This window comes from Tiliqua scincoides, chromosome 4 (assembly GCF_035046505.1).
Source record: "Tiliqua scincoides isolate rTilSci1 chromosome 4, rTilSci1.hap2, whole genome shotgun sequence".
NCBI lineage: Eukaryota > Metazoa > Chordata > Lepidosauria > Squamata > Scincidae > Tiliqua > Tiliqua scincoides.
The window spans coordinates 138,445,574-138,466,926 of NC_089824.1; the positions used below are offsets into that span (position 1 = coordinate 138,445,574).

General features: G+C 45.0%; 1 protein-coding gene across 1 annotated transcript in view; it reads right to left on the minus strand.

Moving 5' to 3' along the window:
• Window positions 1-17,039, minus strand: part of LOC136648458 (calcium-activated chloride channel regulator 1-like) — a 38,199-nt gene extending 21,160 nt beyond the window's left edge. Inside the window, exons 1-7 of the mRNA XM_066624570.1 lie at window positions 16,881-17,039; window positions 10,595-10,735; window positions 9,728-9,878; window positions 7,917-8,025; window positions 6,511-6,679; window positions 6,171-6,392; window positions 4,432-4,656 (exon numbers count right to left, since the gene is read on the minus strand). Coding sequence (XP_066480667.1) covers window positions 4,432-4,656; window positions 6,171-6,392; window positions 6,511-6,679; window positions 7,917-8,025; window positions 9,728-9,878; window positions 10,595-10,735; window positions 16,881-17,039 — 1,176 coding nt within the window. The remainder of the gene's footprint in view (window positions 1-4,431; window positions 4,657-6,170; window positions 6,393-6,510; window positions 6,680-7,916; window positions 8,026-9,727; window positions 9,879-10,594; window positions 10,736-16,880) is intronic.
• Between the last annotated feature and the right edge of the window lie 4,314 nt (window positions 17,040-21,353).

Sequence of the window (21,353 nt, forward strand, 5' to 3'; positions counted from 1 at the left end):
CTGTCAGGATCCACCTGGCTTTGCAAGTCTCAAAAAAGTTCACCTTATCAGCTGAAGCCTCTGTTTTGATCCTTTTCAGTGGGGGGCGGGGGGAGTGGGAGGCTGCCTTCTGGAGCATTTGTTGAGCTCCAGTTCTATCAGATCAGGACCATCCTGGTGGCTTCACATTCCCCTTTGCCTGGCCTGACCGCCAGCCAAGGCACGCTTGCTTACTCATGAGTAAACGTGACTGTGAAGCTTAGTTTCACTTTCCATAGTGCTCAATACATTCTCTGCTTGGAGGGAGGGACTTCTTCTCAAGTGTTTTTGGGGCTGCATTCATTGGATCAGGACCATTCTGGTGTCGTTGGATTCCTCGCAGCCTGCCCTTTCCGATGGACTAAGGCAAGTTCACCTAATCATGAGTAAACACATGATACAGCTCAGTTTCACTTTCCATAGGGCTCCATGCATTTTTGTTCTCCGTTTTTTTGGCCATAACTTTTGATAAAAAGGAGATATTTCACTCTGGTTTTTTGCATTGCATTCTGCTGGATATTCCACATCCAACATGTAACATGATGGTATTACTCCTAACCACTACAATTTTAGCGTCTCACCCCCCCCGTGCATGTCATCCCCCCCCCCCCAGTGTGCGGCCTGCACCACCCGCACTCCTCTAGCAATGCCACTGAGTGCAAGCCCACACTGGGCCAGCTCTGGCACTAGGCCAGCATTCCACCACCTAGTGCTCTCCCAGACTACTGGGTGGTGGAGAGGTGAGTAGGGGCATGGGGAAGGTGAGGTAGGCGCTCCAGGATGGGGGGGGAGGGTCAGGGGGAGAGGGCAGGAGCTTCAGAGCTCAGCTCCGCTGGATCCAGGCCTTGTGGCCTGACATGAGGCTTCTGATCCTGCAGCAGCTCCAGAGATGCCACAGAATCAAATAGCCCCATTGCAGGGCTACTTTCCTTACCAGGGAGAAGGGAATGAATGTCCCCCTCCCTGGAGGAGCCCAGTGTGTGCAGGATACTGCGGCAGCCATTTTCCAAGCATCTGTTTGTCATAAGTACAGATGGCTTTCAATGCAGCAGTATTGGCTACAAGGAGAGAATAAGTAGCAGAAGTTGCAGTGTTCACCTGGTGCAGTTCAGGAACCACCAAGAGAGAATGGGAGCTTGCATCTTGTGGCACACCTATACTTAAATCTTCAAAGATCAGCATGGAAAGGAGCAAATGACATCACTGAAACGTGTTAGCACTTAAAATGCTCACACTGGCCCATCATACTACAGTGCCTGAGCTTCCAAAGCCACTACACCCATTTGTTCCTTCCACGACAAAGTATGTGTAAGCCAGCCATGGTCAATACACCCAAAGACACTCTCTCATGAACAGCCCACATTTTTTCACACTGCTTCTGCTTGGATGTTTGGCTCTTAAAACAGAGCAATGGAGCTTGGAAAGGTTCATAGCTGGGAGTCTGCTAGTGTTAGATCTCCAACCTTTTACCAGGGGAAAAAAAGTGATTCTTCCAAACAGTATTGTACACTAGCAGCCCAATCCTACCCAGTGCCAATATAGCCATGCCAAAAAAGTGCACGCTTGCATCCTATGGTGTGGGTGTGTGATTGGACAGCCCGCAAAAGGTGAGTGAAAACATTTTGTACTTACCTCCTTGTAGGTTGCTCGAATGCCAATAGGTCTCCTCAGACATATGCCTCCTATTTTGGTGGTGTATGTCTGAGGAGAGGAAAGAGTAGGAAGGTTTAAAACAGAGGGGATAAGATCTGGCATGTGCCACTGTCACTGGATTCACCCCATCCTACCTCCTTTCCACTCCAGTTCCCCCCTTCCTACCCAGAAATGTTCCTGGTCCTCCTACGCCTTCCCTACCCATGGCCCACCCCCAGCACTGCCTTATCTGTGCCAGGGCTCCAGACAAGCCACTGTCATCTGGCTGCCCAGCTGCGCAAAAAGGTGGGTCATGTTTTGTGATCACCTCAAAGCATTCTACACTGTCAGTGTTCCACTGCCTGGAACACAAGTTCCAGGGGTGCAGCAGGCCCACGAGATTGGGCTGCCAGTTCCTTAGGTATGTACCAGTTCTGTTCAGGAAGTCTGTATGGAAATTGAAATGTACATAGTTTGAAACAGCTGGCTCTTGCCAGCCCATCGCTATCATATCTGTGCAAAAGCACCATCAAGGATGTACTGAACCTGGGCAAAAGCAGTGACGCAGTTGTCCATAACTCAGATGTCTGCAGCTCAAGAAACCAGTGTAGGGGGCGGAGCCAACACTCAGCGAAGTAGCTGTGAACCTCGGGGGGCTCCCGGGGGGACCACTAAATAAATGTGTTTTTCATGTGCCTCAACAACTAAGGCATGCTTCGTTGCCAAGATGATGGTACGAAGAGCTGAGAGCTTGAACGGGGGAGTCTTTTGAAACAGGCAATTTCAAGGATTTCTCTCCGTTTGCTCTGTGCTGAATCACATTCTATCCCAGACGCCATTTTGGAGAAGATCTGGAAAACTGAGAACTTCCCCTCCCACGGCCTAGATACAACAACATGACAGCGAAAAAAGCTTTCAAATGTAAGTAAACTTGGCTCATTAAAAGGCATTAAAGAGAACTGCAATCAAGAGGTCGGAAGGAGGAAAAGATAATTTTAAGATTATTTACGTTGGCTGGTAGCCACCCAGAGGGGAAATAAGCGAATTTGGATTTCCCCTGCTGGAGCAAACACAAGATTATTTTGTTTAATGGTATGCACCGAAGAGAAATAAATAAGTAATCTTCAATGGAAGAAATAAATTTTACTTTCGTTTTCCCAGCAAAAAGCCTTGATTCAAGCCTGGTCATTTAAAGGCATACTAACTTAATTTGACAGTGTTATGGTCCTGGATTATTGATCCACCCTTTTTGGAAAAAGAGATCTAAGATAAAAATTTGGATGACTCTTTAATTGTTTGATTGATTTGACATTGTTATTGATTGGACTTGGAACGCTGATTTATATTTTTTGGACACAAAAATTGGAAATTAGCCCTACAAGAAGTGGCTGGATTTGATATGGACAAAAATGGCACTTAAAACATTAAAGGATGTTAGTAAAAGCCAGTCCTTATTAATGGATTTCTTGATGGATTTTAGAAGTGAAATGGAGCAACAGGTCAGAAAATTATCTGAACAAATGAACCAGACAAACTCCTCCCTGTTAAGCAAGCAGGAACAGATTACAAATAATAGACAAGAAAAAAGAATGGATCCAATGTTGGATGAAGCTAAAGAAGTGGAGTACTTTGAAGTGACAGGAGATGGAAAAAGCAACCGTCACTATAAGAATTAAGAATTTGAAGGAAAAAAATAGAGGGACTGTCCAGAGAGCACGCTGTCCCAAGAAGAGGAAGAACTTTGGGATTAAATCCAAAAGCAACAGAAGGAAGAAAAAGAAGGAAAAAAAGAGAGGCCAAGAAATTTAAGAGATTTAAGAAAAAGAAGAAATGGAAGGAGTAGTGGGAGGAACAAGAAGGAAAGTACCAAGAAGACAGAGAACAAAACAAGTATTAAGAAAGAAGTTAAAATGGCTGAATAGCAAGTAGAAATTTTTTTTTATGTAGCATTAATGGTTTAAATTTTTTGTTAGAAATGAAGAGTATTTTATTAATCATATTAAATTAAAGTAGATGAAAATGGAAATTTGGAACACAAGTATTGTGAAAACTAAAGTGATATTAAGATAAATAAAAGGGTTATCTTTTAAAAGAGAAGTTATATACAATAATTTATAGATGGCAATTTATTTTACAGAAAATAGTAAAAGTGTACCCTGGGTCATCAAATAAATGTTGGATGAGTAAAGAATTGAGGGAATTTTTTATTATATGTGGTGGTTAGGCGAAAAAATAAGGAAATTTTGGAAAATGATACATAATATGTTATAAGATATATTTAAGTGTGTAATACCATTGTAACTGGAGACATTCCTTTTAAATGTGATATTACAAACTAAGAATCTGATAAGAAATTTTATTTTAAATATTAGTTTAGTGGTAAGAAGAGTGTATAAGTAAAAATTTGAAGACTTTTATGATTGGTTAGATAAGGTTAGAGAAAAAATATTGATTGTTTAGTTAAACTATTAATCAGTAGATCAATAAATATGATAATTTTTGTATTGATGAATAATTTCGTTTGGATTAATGTATGTTGTAATCGATGGCCAATAACCTGATGTGTAACCTATGTAATCCCAGCCCTAAGTCTATCCAATGTTCCTTACCTGTATCTGTAATAAATAAATAAAGTATTGCAGGGAAAAAAAAAAACCAAGAAACCAGTGTAATAAAATGGGCTGGTTTTCCAATATTGAATTCAAAAAGAATTTTCCTAACTAGAAAATAAACAGCATAATCAGGAAGGGATAAAAGTAACGGGAAAATGTACTTCTTTACCTGAAATCCTTCATGCACTCCTGAGCAGATGCTAGTTCCCCCATCTGCTACGGTAGGCAAATGCGTTGTAAGAGAATTGCGAACACTGTCTCCAACGATTTGTTGCAAATTACTCTGGGTTTGTGCATTGTTATTGAATGTGACAATTCCAACCCAGGAGTTTGTTTCAATGATCTGAAGGAGGAAGACTTCTGCAGCTTGCCTCAGTCGACTGATGCGATCATGCTGTGTATACAGAAGAAACGTTGGCAATGCCATTCAGGAAAGGCAGCAATGATAACAGCAAGATGACAATTCTGGTAGATCATCGCATTAGGAAATATACAGCTTGATAAACACATATGCCTATACAGTATAGACCAGTGGTTCCCAAAGTCCTTGTCAGGGGGGAGAGGGGTGGCAGGAACACAATTCCCAAGATTTCACAGCTGCTGGTGCTGCTCAGGGGTGGTTTACCTCCAGGGGTGGTGACCTCCAGGGGGTATAGGGAGCCCCGCAGAGCCCTCCATAGGGCTCTCCAAGTCTCTGTAAGTGCAAAAAAAGTGATTGGAAACCACTTTTGGTTTCCTATCGTGAAACTGGAAGTGGTTTCCAGATGGTTTTTTCAGACTTACAGAGGCTTGGGGAGCCCTGCAGAGGACTCCGTGGGGCTCCCTGCACTCCCCCTGGAGGCCGATGCTGTGGAAGGTAAATAAAAAGAAACCCAATGAGCCCCGGCAACAGTGTGAGCCTGGGGATTGTGTTGCTGCCTACCCCCTGCCCCTGCCGCTTAAGAGGCCAGAGCAGAGTGCTTCCCTGACTAGTGGGGTCACAACCCACCAGTTTGGGAACCACTGATATAGACAAATGCATAATCAGTCCCTTTGCAATATGCAGCCATCTCATTCCTTATGGAATCTGAAAACTTCTTTGGTTGAAAGTGGTATATAAATATTCTTAATAACAACAACAGAGCTGCCTGAACAACCTCACCAGCATGCCGTGTCCCGAGTGTAATTCTTACAGCATTACAAAAAAGAAAAAGGCTAAAATTCATTTAAAATATTCTGAAGTTTGGTGCTGAGCAATACAGCTGTCTGTGCTCTTCTTTCAGCCAACAGGAACTACATGTTCTGGCTAACGCTGCTCCAACAAGAGCAGTGCACTCTGGCCTATGTGGGGCTCATTGCTTGCTGCCAGGAAATGCTCTGGGAGAGGAAACGGTGGGCAAGGCAGCCACCCCTAGATGCCTTCTTCAGCAAGAAGCCCGGAGTTCCCAAGGGTGAGTCACAACTTGGCTCAGCCTCCAGGGACCAGCTCCTCTCCTCTTCCACTGCCTCTATGTAGGAGGAGTGGCTGAAGCAGTGGACAGTTATGCAGCAGGCTCTGACCTAATGCACTACTGAGTACAGTAGTGTCAACACATTACATTAGAACAGTGTTCAGCTCCTCAAGCTCTGCATCACACAATGTTCTCTGTGGGAACATGTCCTGGAACACATCCACAGCATTCTAGGAGATATTACTACACAATATGCATAGATGGGTGGATGTTACTAGATTCTCTCCTATTTGAACCTGTGATTGTAATCTGGTAAATGTATAAGCTGACATACCTGATCAGAAAGGACAAATATTGACTTCAGTATGTCAAACACAGTATTTGGTATAGGACAGAGATGCTGACTCAGAACTCCTTTAATTTCATCATTCAAAATGTCAAATTCTCTGAAAACAAGCAATGGAAAAGACAGACTCACCAAGCTCATACTCCCAGAAACATCAAGTACTAGACACACAACTCTGTCCTGTGCTTGCAGCAAGGAGATGGTGGGGGCAGGTGGAGGGGCAGCGATAGGAGACGAGCTGGCAAAGTCAGCAGAGTCCATGATAACTTCCCAGGTGCTCCTGTAGTTGCACAGTTTGTTCTGCATGTTTGTGGCCTGGATATTATGGTTACTTTGGTTACAGAACTGGGTAACCTTTTTTAAAAATAAAAAATAACAAAAAATAACAAAAAAACCAGGAAGATAGGTTAGAAGGACATACAAGAACTGAAATAAGACTCTTAGCCTCTCAAATGACATTAGAAATACTTACTGAATGTAGACTTTGCATGTACATTATGGATGCTGGAGCACTTTGCTTTCTTTTTGGCACAAACTGGCATCCAGCCTCATACAGTCCATTTTGGCGATTAATTCGGCATTCTCTGGTTTTCCCTGTGCTTTCTTGAAATACATTTACACCAGTAACTGCAGCTGAGCATCTAAACAGCATAAAAAGCAAGTATTGTTAGGAAGTCAAAACAGTACAGAATTATTCCCCCATGATATAAATACAACACATGGCTAACAGGCATTTGGTCCTGGTAATACACATCAGCCACAGTGGTGCAAAGCAGCGCTACACCATTGCTATGAGATGCACCCAATATCCATCAAGCCTCCTTCCCAGGCACCACCCTCAGTCCTACACTCCCAGAAAGCCAGATAATGAAACTGGGCTGACAACTGGAGACAATGCCAAGTTTGAAGGAATTGAGTAAAGGTTATACAGCAAGCTTTAACTCCTGCAGGAAACTGCCATAGATGATGTCTCCAATAAATCAATGATCTAAATGTATGCAAACATAAGCAGATCCTACATTCTACATCAATGGTTCCCAAACGTTTTAGCACTGGGACCCACTTTTAAAAACAATGCTCTATCAGGACCCACCTAGCTTTATGAGACTAAAAACAGAAAGTTCTGCTTTGCCAGCCACTCAAGCCCATTTTAATCCCTTTTACTAGGGGGGACAACGACAGACTGCCTTCTGCAGCATTTGTTGTGTTCCATATTGGATCAAGACCATTCTGTTGGCCAAGGCACATTTGTTTCGCTTTCCATAGGGCTCAATATATTTTCTTTGTCAGCGTGGGGATGATGACTGCCTTCTTGAGTTTGTTGGAGCCTACATTCATGGAACTGGAAAGATTCTGGTGGCATTACGTTGCCCTCCTCCTGCCCTTTGAAATGAACCAAGGCACATTTGCCTATTCATGAGTAAACACGCATATGCTACTCTGTTTCAGTTTCCATAGGAATCAATTCATTTTCCTTGTCAGCTATCAGCTGGTCTGTTTCACGATCCACCATCAGATCATGACCTACTGGTGAGTCCTGATCCACCAATTGGGAACATGCATTGATGAAAGCTGTCAAAGAAACTTGCTTCAGAAATTACATTTCTTGATGTGCCTGCCAATTGTTATTGTCTATTAAATCTAAATTGAGAATACAAGTCCCCAGTGGCTGTGGACAGACTGTGACTCAAATCTTAAAACACAATTGTTCAAATTCAGATCTGTGTCTCAAGAGAAATGTGAAAAGTTCTGTATCTGTTACTAAACTATTACTTAGTCCCCTGGACAACCATTCACAACACTCCAAATCTAACAAGCCAAAACAAATGCCGCCAGTGCAGTGTTTTAAAAGTGTATCTTCAACTGCTAGGAGGGTACCTTGTTGCTTTGGCTTCATTGGATCCAGTAACATAAAAAGGTGCATCACTGTTATATTCATCAAAGACACCCCATCGGAGATGAGCCCATTCGTGGACAAAGAGTTTGCCTGCAGAACATCAGGAACAAGCCTAACTGTAATTGTTTATTTACATTTTCAATATACAGAGCTGATTTCATTTTCCAAAAGGAAAGTTCTATAATAATAATAATAATAATAATAATAATAATAATAATAATAATAATAATCACTCCTGAATCGGCCTTTTCAGCCACACTAGACGCTGTGCCAGAACCACCATCCAGAGCGTGATACCATAGTCTTCCGAGACTGAAGGTTGCCAACATGAATAATAATAATAATAATAATAATAATAATAATACAGGTATTTATATACCACCTTTCTTGGTCGTCAGATTTCTCCTCAGACTTTAATTCAAGGCGGTTTACATAGGCAGGCTGTTTAAATCCCCGTAGGGATTTTTACAATTAAAGAAAGGTTCTGTCTTTCAAGAACCACACAACATTTCAGATGGAACTTTTGCAGTCTGTTATCACTTTCTGGCCTCCTCCCACACAGGCTGACAAGCAGCTCCTTCCAAAGAGCAGGTGGAATAACTCGGCTCAGCTTGTCAGCTGCTTCAAGGTCTCGCCGTTCATGGTGCCAGTGGCCTCGAACTGGTGACCTTCAGATGCAAAATCAGAAGTGCTGTGCAATCACACCAACAACTGAGCAGCTACAACAGGGATGGGCAACTTTTCAATACAAGCACTCCCATATCTCTAAGACTTGTGATCCTGCTGCTGAAGATATTCTTTGGGTCCTCAAATTATACATACAAGTGGGCCCCCCCTTATCCACAGATCCGGTACTGGCTGGTTCAGTTATCTGCGGATCGGGGGTACCCTACGTGCCCCCCACATGCACCCATTAGCGTTACTGGACATGTTTTTTACAGACCACATCTCATAAGCATCCTAGCTTATAGTGCAATGTGGGCAGGCTGCTGGCAGCCTGAATGCTTAAAGAGAATAGATCAAAGGTTAACAGAAAGCAGAAGTTAACTGCTTTGTTCCAGAGTGGGGGGCGGGTGGGGGGCAGCCCCAGGGGCGGGCAGGGAACATGAGGCTGGGCTGGGACCCAGCAGTTATGCCGGATCCCAACCCCCGTTCCCAGGGAGTTCAGAGCGGCTTCAAGCCGCTCGACTCTCCTCAGACTTCAGTCACCTCAGGAGGTGGCGCAAATCCGAGGAGACCCATAGGTGCAAGGGTGCCTTACCTGGAGGAAAGGGGAAAAGTTTCTCCTTACCTCTGGCTGAGCCACTTTGGGCACCTATCCTGCACTGGATACAGCGCAAGCCTCTTGGCTTGCCTGTTTCAGAGCAGGATAGGATTGCGCCCTTAATTGTGTCGTATGGGTGTGACAAAGATGCATGGGCCCCTGGTGTCAAATGACCTAGCTGTGCCACTGCATTACACCAACCTTGCTGAGACTAAAAAGAACTAGGTTGAACTAAGATCTGAATGGAAGACCTGCTGAAAAGTCCAAAATAAGGTAACAAATAAACAATTATACGAATTGCATGGAGAGTGCTTTTAAGGTTTGAAAATGTACCAATAAATTGAAAATGGAAATATAGATAGTTCTGTAGCTAAACTTAAGGCCTTTTTGAGAGAGATTGCGGAATAAAATAAAGCTCCAAATACTTCCTTCTTTCTCATATTATTCTGATTTTCTTTCCAAACGTTGACTATTTAATATTGCAATAATAAAAAAACAGAAAGACTAATTTGAATTATCTGGTAGCACCTCGTGGTCCGTAAACTTTGACTGAATTATCATTTGTCAAGAAGTTAGGTGTGAAATGAATGTATCGTCCCTTCTCCCCACATCCTCCATACTGCAGTGTGTAGGGTTCATCTCCATACTTCAAGTAAGGATCCGCCACTATGACATCAGCCTAAAATACAACAGAACTTGGTTAAAGTTCACCAATAGCCAGCACCACATCTCACAAGTACATTTACACTGCAGTTTAATGCACACTATCCTGGGAATATGCCCCACTGAATAAAGTTAAGAATAAACATGCAAAGGATTGCCATGAAGAGTATGTGCAGTATAGTTCTGTTAACATTTATTCAGGACTAAGGGCCCAATCCTAATTGATGCATGCTGGCCCAGCACCAGTGCACACTGTTGCACATCTGCCATAAGGCACACCTGTGTCAGTCATTGCCAGCCCAGCACCGGAAAAGGCTTGGCACGAGCCTGCACCAGCGGAGGCCAGCTGAGTGCCACTTGGTGCTCCGTACAACCACCAGGCGGCAGAACAGGAAATTGGGGTGGGGGGAGGCATCTGGGGTGGGGGAGGGTGGGGGAAGGCATGGCAGAGGAAGGAGCAGGTTGGGAGGGGGCCTCCTGGCTCAATATGGAGCTACTTTACTCTGTGCCAGTTATTTTGCAGGCACAGCGTTGAGTAGTCCCATTGCAGGTAGCCCCACTGTGGGGCTTACTTACTTGCCCCCTTAATTAGGGGAAGGGGACAAATGTCCCCAGCCACTGTTACCACCCTGTTAATGGATCGGTAGGGCTTTTCTTGTCTGCTGTTAGTCAAATCCATGGATGGAAAAACTGCGGACGAGAGGGGCCAACTGCACACTCTTCTACATTCACCTTTTCATAGGATTCTGTAGCTGTTCTTTTATATTCAGGCTTGGATGTCCATGTCAGAGGAATGACAACTTTAACAGTCTTGAAATAAAATCTATCCTGTGTGGCTTGGAACAGAGAAGTAGATGCCTCTTTAATCATGTCCTATCAGAAAGACAAGAGAGCATATTCTGTATTTAAAGCTGTGTACATGTTATTTATTTAAAAACATTTATAGGTCATGGTAATGTCCATCCTGGAGCGGCCCCCTCCCTGGGTGGCCGGCGGAGGCATTGCGCTTCTCTACACAAAACTGGAGCAGTGGTCAGCAGTTTCTTGGTGTGGTTTAATCAGGTTAGCAGCTTTACACTCATGGGGTCTGTTACATCACAGCCCCTTACACATCAGCATGAGCAGTGCCTTTGAGCCCTGCCCCCTCTTTGCCACATGACACACCCCTCTTCTGGCTCCACCCCAGGGGTGGGTCCTGCACTGGGTCTTGCCTTGGCCTTTGCTGTTGAGCGAGTCAGCGCCCAGGGGCCGACACCTTGAATCGCAAGGTCCTGGAGTGTGGGTGGCAAAGATGCTGGGTGGTGAAAAGGCACTGGGTCAGTCCCTGATCCAACCTCAGTCCTGGAGAGAGGGACCCAAAAGGAGGTCTGAGATGGGGTCCATTTGGCTCCCAAAAGCCCCTGGCAGTGCGGCGCCAGGGGGTGGTTCCCCATTCGGGGTCTCCCACAAGGACCCCTTCAGGTAAAGGAATGGTATTGGCAAGGCATACAAGAGGTTTATAGCGCCCCAGGTCCCCACTAGGATGCTGCAGCCTGGCGACCTCTTGCCTCTGCCTTCCCAGCCCTTATGAGGCACCCAGCTGGATGTCTGGGCCCTGCCCCTTCTGCCTGCCCCAGGTCTCACAAGACAGCAGGCGGGCTTTTATGGGGCTCTGCCACTTCCAGGGCAAACACCCAGGTTCCACAGGTGGCAGCACTGTCCGGGCACCTGGTCCCTCCCCGGGCGTCAAGCGGGAGGCTCAAGTGACCCCCCCAGGGGGCCCCCCTCCCTCCAGCTAGTGTGCTGGTTCTGCGGAGTCCCGCCATCACCAGCGGGTTGTTCGGGGAGTGGAGCATCCCCAGGTGACAGTCATCTTTCTGGAATAGAGGGAAAGGTGGCTGACAACAGTATTTAAAATTACAATAAAATAATTAGTAAAAAAAATATAACCAATCAGGAAGCTAAACAATTCATCTCAGATTGATTGAACATCTGGTGGTAAAGAAATGTCTTTGCAAAGTGATGAAAAGGCATTAGAGAAGGGGTAAGACAAGTCTCTGTTGGAAGAATATTCCACAACCTTCCTGTAGCTATAAAAAAAGGCTCTCTCTTGCATCCCAACCAAAAACAGTTCAAACCACAGTTGCAGCCCAATCCTTTTGGACACTCATGCTGACCTATGGCAGCATGTGAAACTAATTGCTGCCGGGGCACCAGTGGGGAGACCACAGTGGCCCCGCATGTGGTGCTGGACCAGCCCACCAACCCTGGTAAGTATGGAAGAAAAAAGGGTGGAAGATTATGAAGCAGAAGGAGGGGAAGATAACAAAGGGGGGGGGGACAGGTGCAGAGGATAATAGGTGCAGTCTGTACACCTCATGGGATATGTGGAAGGCCTATGTGGAGGGAGCACAGAAGTATGATACACCCTGTAATGTGGAGAGAACAGGACCTTGTTGGCTGCCTCAGGTGGTGGAGGTCCTTTGGTAGGGCCACATTCATGTGTTCATGGGATATAGAGGAAAGCATCTGAAGTTCTTAATAAGCAAGCAGGCTCATATGAGAGAAAGTGATCCTTAAATTACCCTGGACCTACGCATCAGTGTTCTGGCTGTAAAATATTAGACCACTGGAAGCTTCCAGATACTTCGGAGAGATAATCCACATACTATAGTCAACTCCACTGCAGTAATCCAGATAGAATGGAATTGCAGGACAATAAGACAGTATTTGTGTCAGATCTGCCTTCTTCAAAAGCAGACTAGTCCAGAGCATTTTAGGAACTCTCACACAATTCAGGAGTCTTTTTGATATGTGTCAGGCACAGCTCTGCAGAAAAAAAACAGAGCTTGTGTGTGTGTGTGTGTGTGTGTGTGTGTGTGTGTGTGTGTGTGTGAGTGAGAGAGAGAGAAACACTCCCCTTATGTTCCTGCCCATCCCATCAGTAACCAAAAGCTCTGCTGTCCTCCTAGTGAAGGTAGCAGTGCAGATGTTGGTTCCTGACAAACCCCACCCCTGTTCACATCACAACTCCCGATTCCACCCTCAGAAGGGGTGCCAAGCACAGATGGACATACAGGAAGGGAGGAGTTGTCCCAGTTCAGCAAGGTGGAAGGGGGCAGGACAGACAGCGGAAGGGGACAAAAGCAGCAAACAGGAGAAGGTTGTGTTCCAGCAGCTGGGGATGCTTATGTTAAAAGAGTACGACCCAATCCTTTGCAGCTCTACTCAGAAGTAGTCCCATTGCCTGTCATTCAATGAGGCAGCTTCTCCCTTCCAGGTAACAATGGCCAGAGCCATTAAGAACTGCTTCCTGGCTTCCCCACCTCCTTGCTCCCCCTCCCTGGGTTTCTCCAGCCAATCATAATGCAAGAACCCCCTTGGCTTCCTCCTTCTTCCCTCTCAAATCCAGAGGGGAAAAAAGAACCACCTTCATCCAATGATCATTGGTTCCTTCATAGTGGACAAGTGAGCTTGATCCTGCCTCCCTCCCCCCCACCTCCTGCATGATGCAAAACATTAACCCTTCCCTGTCTCCTGGCTGGAACTTTCCTGTTGCTTGCCCGGTTTGAATTATGGCCCCACAAGGTGTTCCACACACCGAAAAAAATAAGCAAGCACACCCAGACACAGAAAGATTAGAGTCTGCTCACATGGGGACTCATTTCTGAGTCTGCGTCTCAAATTAGAGTTAGTGCCCAAGTCAAGGACACACCTGAATTGAGAGTACACGAGTAAGCGCAACACGTCTGTTTTTGTGACTCAAACTCAAGTCATATGACTCAAGTTCCCATCCCTGCTAAAAACACTTTGGTCTTGTATGGATGAAGTTTCAATTTGTTTGCCAATGTTATCCAGTCCATAACCAAAGTCCAAACACGATTTTGGAACCTCAACAGCCTCTCTGGCATAAGATGGAAAGAAGAGAAAGAGCTGAGTGGTGACACTGTACTCCAAATCCCAGACATACTCTCTCAGCAATTCCACGTAGATGGGGAAGAACATGGGGAACAAGATGGAACCCTGTGTGGTAGCTTTAGTACTATGGCTAAAGCACTTCAATATGAAACCTTCAAGCCCTATCTCAGCCAATCCCCCAGAACTTTCTTCTAATGCCATCCATCAAGGAAGGACTACAGCCACTGTCACATTAAACCCTCAAGCACAATTCCAGCCAAGTTATTCAGAAGGATACAGTGGTGGATGGTTTTGAAAGTCACTGAGAGGTCCAGCAGAATCAACAGAGAAGCACCATACTCTCTAGTTCCTAGCACTGGTCGTTCACCCAAATGGTTAAGGTTGTTTCCAAAATGTGACCTTAGCTGAGATAGATCAAGATCATTCATGTCTAGTCCTGGCATCTGGTTTTTCTAGAATTTTCATTTTCTGCAGCACACTCTTCTTGATGTTCAGCTGGGGCTCTTCTATGCAGGCTTTGGAAAGATGCAGTGATAGGCACACTTGTTACAACCAATGGCGTAGCTAATAATTGTGTAGTGCAGTGCCAAGCTCAAAATGTTGCTGCAGAAGTGATGCCACAACCGGAAGTGACATCACACCTGGGCTTTTTAAAAAGTGAAAATTAGGAGGAACCCACCTTCCCCCCCCCAGCAGCTCACCACCCACTTGCTCTGCTGCCTCCCCCCAGTCAGCGGCATAGCTAAGGCATATATCTGCTATCCGGGAATAAATAAAATTTTGTAGCTCTCCTGCATGATAAAATCAAATTTAATTAAGGAAATAAATAAAAAAGTTATTGGTTCCATGCTGTATCATAATAACATGGCACTTAGTCTCATAGGTCAGTTTGGAGTTAAGCAAATCCACTTTTTGTTCCATAAGGTAGTTGTGTTCTCATTTTCTGTTTAATTGGCCACAACGTTTGATAGAATACAGATATTCCAGTACGGTTTGTTGCACTGCATTCACCATTAAATTACCTTTCCAATGATATATAACAAGGTGGCATTATTCATACATACCAAGATTTAATAATTTTGGTCACTAGTGTTAAGCTCAGCTTGTTGCCCCCCTAAAGCTTGGTGCAACTGCTACCCCCTGCACCCCCTTAGCTATGCCACTACCTACATCCCAGCCTCTGCTAAGTGGATCAGCTCAATGCATGTCTGCTCCTTGCACCTTTCTATTGGCCCTCTGTGTTTTTAGCAGCTATTTAACACGTAGGAATTTGGCAGATAAGGTTTTTCCAGAAATGAAGATAAAGGGTGGTAAAAAACAGTGCCTGCTCAATATTTATATGCAAAACTCCTGTTAAAGGCACATGGCCAGTTTAAACAGGTAGGAGCCCTATTGTTAACTACATCATGTCACCTCAGTGCTAGAGTGCACAAAGACTACCACTGAATAAGAGTTACTTCTACATTGCCGGCCAAGTTGAAATTTGGCATGCACATAGCCAATGTGAACAATTGCTAGAAATGTCTGAAGTGGAGAAATGTGTATGTATCTTCTTCAGGAGTCGGGGGGTGGGGGGGGAGTGTGTCACTTACTTTCTTATACCCACTTTCCTAGAGGACAAAACTATCAATTGCTAGTAATCCTGGTGGCTGTATGCTACCTCCAGTTTCAGAGACAGAATATCTCTGAATACCAGTTGAAAGAGAGGGCTATGCCTTCCACCTCCTCCTTGTGGATTTCCTAGAGCCAGCTGGTTAGCCACTGTGGGAATAGGGATGGTGAACTAGATGGCCATCAGCTGGACTCAGTAGGGTTTTTCTTCTGTTCTTATCTAGTATTTGGGTACTGTGAGTAGGTAGGAAGCTGAAATCCGATGCACATACAATCCGAGATACCTCAATTAATTGCAGTTTCAAAATGGAAAATGTTTGTTCGTGGCCCCTCAAGCATATCCCAAAATATTTACTTTACTACCATATCACCTACCAACTAAAAATAGGTGTAGCAGGCTGCAGTCAAAGATACCAAGATTAGGAGAAAAGTCCGGAAATGGGACATTTCAAAATTTAACCGCCAAAACTCAGGTACAGAACTCCCTGACCAAGGAAGGCCTTCCACTCTAGCATGGAACTATGTGAATCACACACGGGTCAGAATGTTGGGTTCCAGGACTTCCACAGCGGGTCCATACACCTGAATGGGGGGAGGGGAGGAAAGTAAGAACCCAATTCTATCCAATTTTCCAGTGCCAGTACAGCCATGCCAATGGGGTGTGCACTGCATCCTGTGGTGGCGAGGCAGTCACAGAGGCCTCCTCAAGGTATGGGAACATTTGTTCCCTTACCTCGGGGCTGCATTGCGGCCGCAACAGGGCTGGAAAGTTGGATAGGATTGAGCCCTAAGTTTCCAAAAAGGAGCCCAGAATATATATTCATGTTCACAGAATACAAGCTGTATTTCATTGTATATAATAATTTGACAGAGCTCAATCCTGAGCTTCCCGGGGTGTGTAGCTGCAGCGGTGCTGAGAATAGCTGCGACCACATCCTGCACACCTCAGCCTGCTGCAGGCAGCACCTCAGAAGGAGGGGACTTTCGTCCTCTTCCCCCGGGTAAGGGAAGCAGCTCTGCAATGCGGATACTCACTTTACCGCAGACCAAAGTAAAGGCGATCGTGTAGGGTGCCAAGCCTAAGCTGAGCTCAACTGGATCCACCTCATGCCTCCCCCTGTCAAGCCTCCCACCTGCCCTCTCTCCACTTTCCCCATGCGTCCTCCCTACCCGGAACACTTCCTCTCCGCTCCCCTCCCCGCCCCCGCTTTCCATGCCATGGCTCAGCAGTCCGTGAGATGACCGAGCAGCGGAGGACAGGTGCCCACCGGGCACTAACCCAGCACTGGCCAGCGGCATGTTACAGCACGTTTGCAACAGTGCGCTCCAGTGGAAAGCCGGAGTGCTGAGCTCAGGATTGGGCTCTAAGATGGCTAAGAGCACAATCCTAACCAGGTCTACTCAGCAGTAAGTTCAATTTTGCTCAATGGGGCTTATTCTCAGGAAAGTGTGGTTACGATTGCAGACTAAGTTACTAATTTAATCTATTTACAACTATTTAACATCTCACCTTTATACTGTTAACAATTTTTTGATCTTCAGGGAGGTCAGGACTTAATGCAATAACGATGTCTTCAAACCCACCCAAGTTGTTCAGCTTGACCATGGTCCCATTCAGCTCACGTAGTAGTTGTAACACCAGGAAAAGAAACCATCTACTGAATTCCATCTTTTCTTGATTCTCTTACACCAGCCTCACTGAGGGAAAATATGGAGCACAAGAATTATTTATATAATACCAGGCATTTATGTACTATGTGTACACACATATACATAGAAAACCTTTGTATGTTTGATGATTGAACAACTTTGTTCCACCAAGAAAATTCATTTTTTTAAAGTATATATTGCAGTGGTTCTCAAACTGGTGGGTTGCGACCACCAGCTCATGTAACAATGCCCCGTTCCCTTTAAGGGGCAGGGGCAGAGGGAAAGCAGCAAAGCAATCCCCAGGATCACGCCCCTGCAGGGGAAGAGGGTGCTATTTTTAAATAAAACATACATGCTCCCAGGCTCCAGGGTGTGTGGGGAGCCCCATGGAGCACTTGCAGGGCTCCCCATGGCTTCTAAACAGTGGAATTTCCGGTTTCGTCATGTTTGCAATTTTCACTGTTTAGTAACTGTGGAGAGCCATGCAAGTGCTCCATGGGGCTCCCCACACCCCCAGATCCTGGGAGCATGTATGTTTTGTTAAAAAATAGCACACACACACCCCGGCAGGGACACGATCCTGGGGATTGCTTTGCTGTCCCTGCCCCCGCCTGTGCAAAGACTTACTCCGGGAGTAAATCTCCTGGGAAGTTTGAGAACTACTGATATATTGTTAATAGGTAGTGCTCAGCATTGCTAAAAGGAATTCTTTTGATAGGCTCAATGGCCCTCCCTCTCTAAGTTACACCCTCATCAACTGTCTCTTTCCCTCCCTTTTCTCATTTGTTATACATATGACCAGTGGTGTAGCCGAGGCATCTGCTTTCTGGGGTCACAGAAAATTTGGTGCCCCCATACAATGGAATCAAAATTAATTAATTCAAATATATTATTAAGAAGCAGTAATACATTATCAGTCTCTAGCTATGCAATTCAGCATGCTCTAACCTCATAATTTAGACAATTGAGGGAAGAAGTGAAATAACAACATGAAAATAAAACTGCAACATGAAAGTTGACAGAGGGAGATGAATGAACAAATGAAACGAGCAAATCGGACCATTTTTTCATAAACATTTACAAACAAAGCTGAATTCATTTGGGCAGTGGGTTGTAAGCAATAAAATCAGCAATGACAAATATTAAACAATGGAGTGAGAAAAATGTATAAAAACAAACTCCATGGAACTTGTAGACTTAGCTACACTGGAAAGGAGTTTGAGCATCACCAATTCAAATATGAGCAATCATATCCTAGGCAGGATTAACAAAAAAACTTGTTGTGCTAAATTCCATGGAGCAATCAATGCAATGCTGATGGGAAAACATCAAGTGTCATTTGGGGTTAAATTAGCAGACACACTGGCTACCTGACAAGGGGTAATACTGCCTGCTCCTCTTTTTAAACACAGATTAAACCTCAATTCAAAGAATATGAACCATGTTATTGACCAGAATTTGATCCAATGCCATGATTCTGCATTGTCAAAAGTCAACCCCAGTTTTGCTTTGCAGCAATAAAACTCGTTCACAGACTATTTTTGTATGCTTCAAATGAATTACCTTGACACCATTATTTTCTGCATCAACATTCCTATAATTTTAATGCTGCCTTCATCCCAGTTATTGGGCAATGGGAATGTATTACCCTGGGGCACAAAGCGGTTTCATAAAAGGAGAGGTGGAAGAAAATGGACGACTCACTGCATGGTTAGGTTTAGAGTTGCTATGGCTCCTTTCCACTGCAGTGGTGGGGGAACTATTAGAAATATCTGACGTTTATGGATGAATTCTTCATGGTTTGGGGAGATTTCCCTGTTGCTAGGGATGATGGTTCTACCATGGCCCTCACTGGAATCTGGAATGAGGAAATGACCAGAGCTATTGATATGATTGTACCCAAGTATCCTCTTCCCAGTCACAGAGCCAAGTCATCCCCTTGGTTCTTGGGAAGCTGCTGGCAATGAAACAACTGCGCAAGTGTCTTGCACCCATAATTCCCCTCCGCAGCCACCTCACATGAGAACAGAACCTTAACTTAATTACTCCCCCCCCCCACCGCTGCTTTATGGCTTGAAACAGAGTGACAGAGCAATGTGGAACAATGTCATAAGAACAGCTCCACTGGATCAGGCCATAGGTCCATCTAGTCCAGCTTCCTGTATCTCACAGCGGCCCACCAAATGCCCCAGGGAGCACACCAGATAACAAGAGACCTCATCCTGGTGCCCTCCCTTGCATCTGGCATTCTGACATAGCCCATTTCTAAAATCAGAAGGTTGCACATACACATCATGGCTTGTAACCCATAATGGATTTTTCCTCCAGAAACTTGTCCAATCCCCTTTTAAAAGCATCCAGGCCAGATGCCATCACCGCATCCTATGGCATAGAGTTCCACAGACCAACCACATGCTGAGTAAAGAAATATTTTCTTTTGTCTGTCCTAACACTCCCAACACTCAATTTTAGTGGATGTCCCCTGGTTCTGGTGTTATGTGAGAGTGTAGCGAGCATCTCTCTATCCACCCTCTCCTTCCCATGCATAATTTTGTATGTCTCAATCATGTCCCCCCTCAGGAGTCTCTTTTCTAGGCTGAAGAGGCCCAAACGCCATAGCCTTTCCTCATGAGGAAGGTGCCCCAGCCCAGTAATCATCTTAGTTGCTCTCTTTTGCACCTTTTCCATGCAGCGACCAGAACTGGACACAATACTCCAGGTGTGGCCTTCCCATTGATTTGTACAACGGCATTATAATATTAGCCGTTTTGTTCTCAATACCTTTTCTAATGATACCAAGCATAGAATTGGCCTTCTTCACTGCCGCCACACACTGAATCGATACTTTCATCGACCTGTCCACAACCACCCCAAGATCTCTCTCCTGATCTGTCACAGACAGCTCAGAACCCATCAGCCTATATCTAAAGTTTTGATTTTTTGCCCCAATGTGCATGACTTTACACTTACTGACATTGAAGCGCATCTGCCATTTTGCTGCCCATTCTGCCAGTCTGGCGAGATCCTTCTGGAGCTCCTCAAAATCGCTTCTGGTCTTCACCACTTAGAAAAGTTTGGTGTTGTCTGCAAACTTAGCCACCTCACTGCTCAACCCTGTCTCCAGGTCATTTATGAAGAGGTTGAAAAGCACCAGTCCCAGGACAGATCCTTGGGGCACACCGCTTTTCACCTCTCTCCATTGTGAAAATTGCCCATTGACACCCATTCTGTTTCCTGGCCTCCAACCAGTTCTCAATCCACGAGAGGACCCGCCCTCTAATTCCCTGACTGTGGAGTTTTTTTTAGTAGCCTTTGGTGAGGGACTGTGTTGAACGCCTTCTGAAAGTCCAGATATATAACGTCTATGGGTTCTTCCGTATCCACACGCCTGTTGACCTTTTCAAAGAATTCTATAAGGTTCGTGAGGCAAGACTTACCCTTACAGAAGCCATGCTGATTCTCCCTCAGCAAGGTCTGTTTGTCTATGTGTTTTGAGATTCTATCTTTGATGAGGCATTCCACCTTCTTACCTGGTATAGATGTTAGGCTGACCGGCCTATAGTTTCCCAGGTCCCCCCTCTTTCTCAGGAAGGAGCCCAGCTTCACTTCCGCTTCTTCTGATTTTCTTTTTCTGTCCTGCCCTACCATGTTATTTTGGAACAATGTAGCTGATCCAGAAGCAGGTAAGAGGGAGCAGGCAGTTACCCAGGGGAGGGGTAGTTGGCAGGACACAGAGCTAGTTTGCAGAAGTGAAGAAGGTCATCACTGCTGTCATCTTCTCACTTGTGAGGGAAAAGGAGGAGGCAAGCCACCTCAACCATCATCTTTGTCTTCCCCTCCTCCTCCACCAAAGTTGCAGAAGAGAAGGCAGGCTATTATCTTCCCCATCTCCTCCTCACAGCATGATTTTGTCTTGAGCCAGATCTGACAGTTTTTTTGTGTTCCTCATTCTCCATCAGAACTGCTCCCATCCCAACTGCACAGTTTCCTGCTGAGTTAGGCATACCCAGCAACAAAACCAAGAAAAACTCACCACATTCAGTTTTATCCCTCAGTTGGGGTTTTAGTGGGACAGACATCCAAACCAGTCATAAACTGCAATCAAGGGGATATGCGTTTTGTCAACATGCCTGAAAATCCATACTATAATGCAAGCCAAATTACCCCCTTAAAAAAAAGATTCTTTTTTCATGCTTTATGAAATCCAAATGCATTGATATACTCATGCAAAAGGCAGACCTCAAGAATCTTTTTAAAAAGTCTTTTTATACCTTCTTGTACTTCATACCTCTGTCTTATAAAGAGGAGGGTTTAAAAAACCACACTACATCTT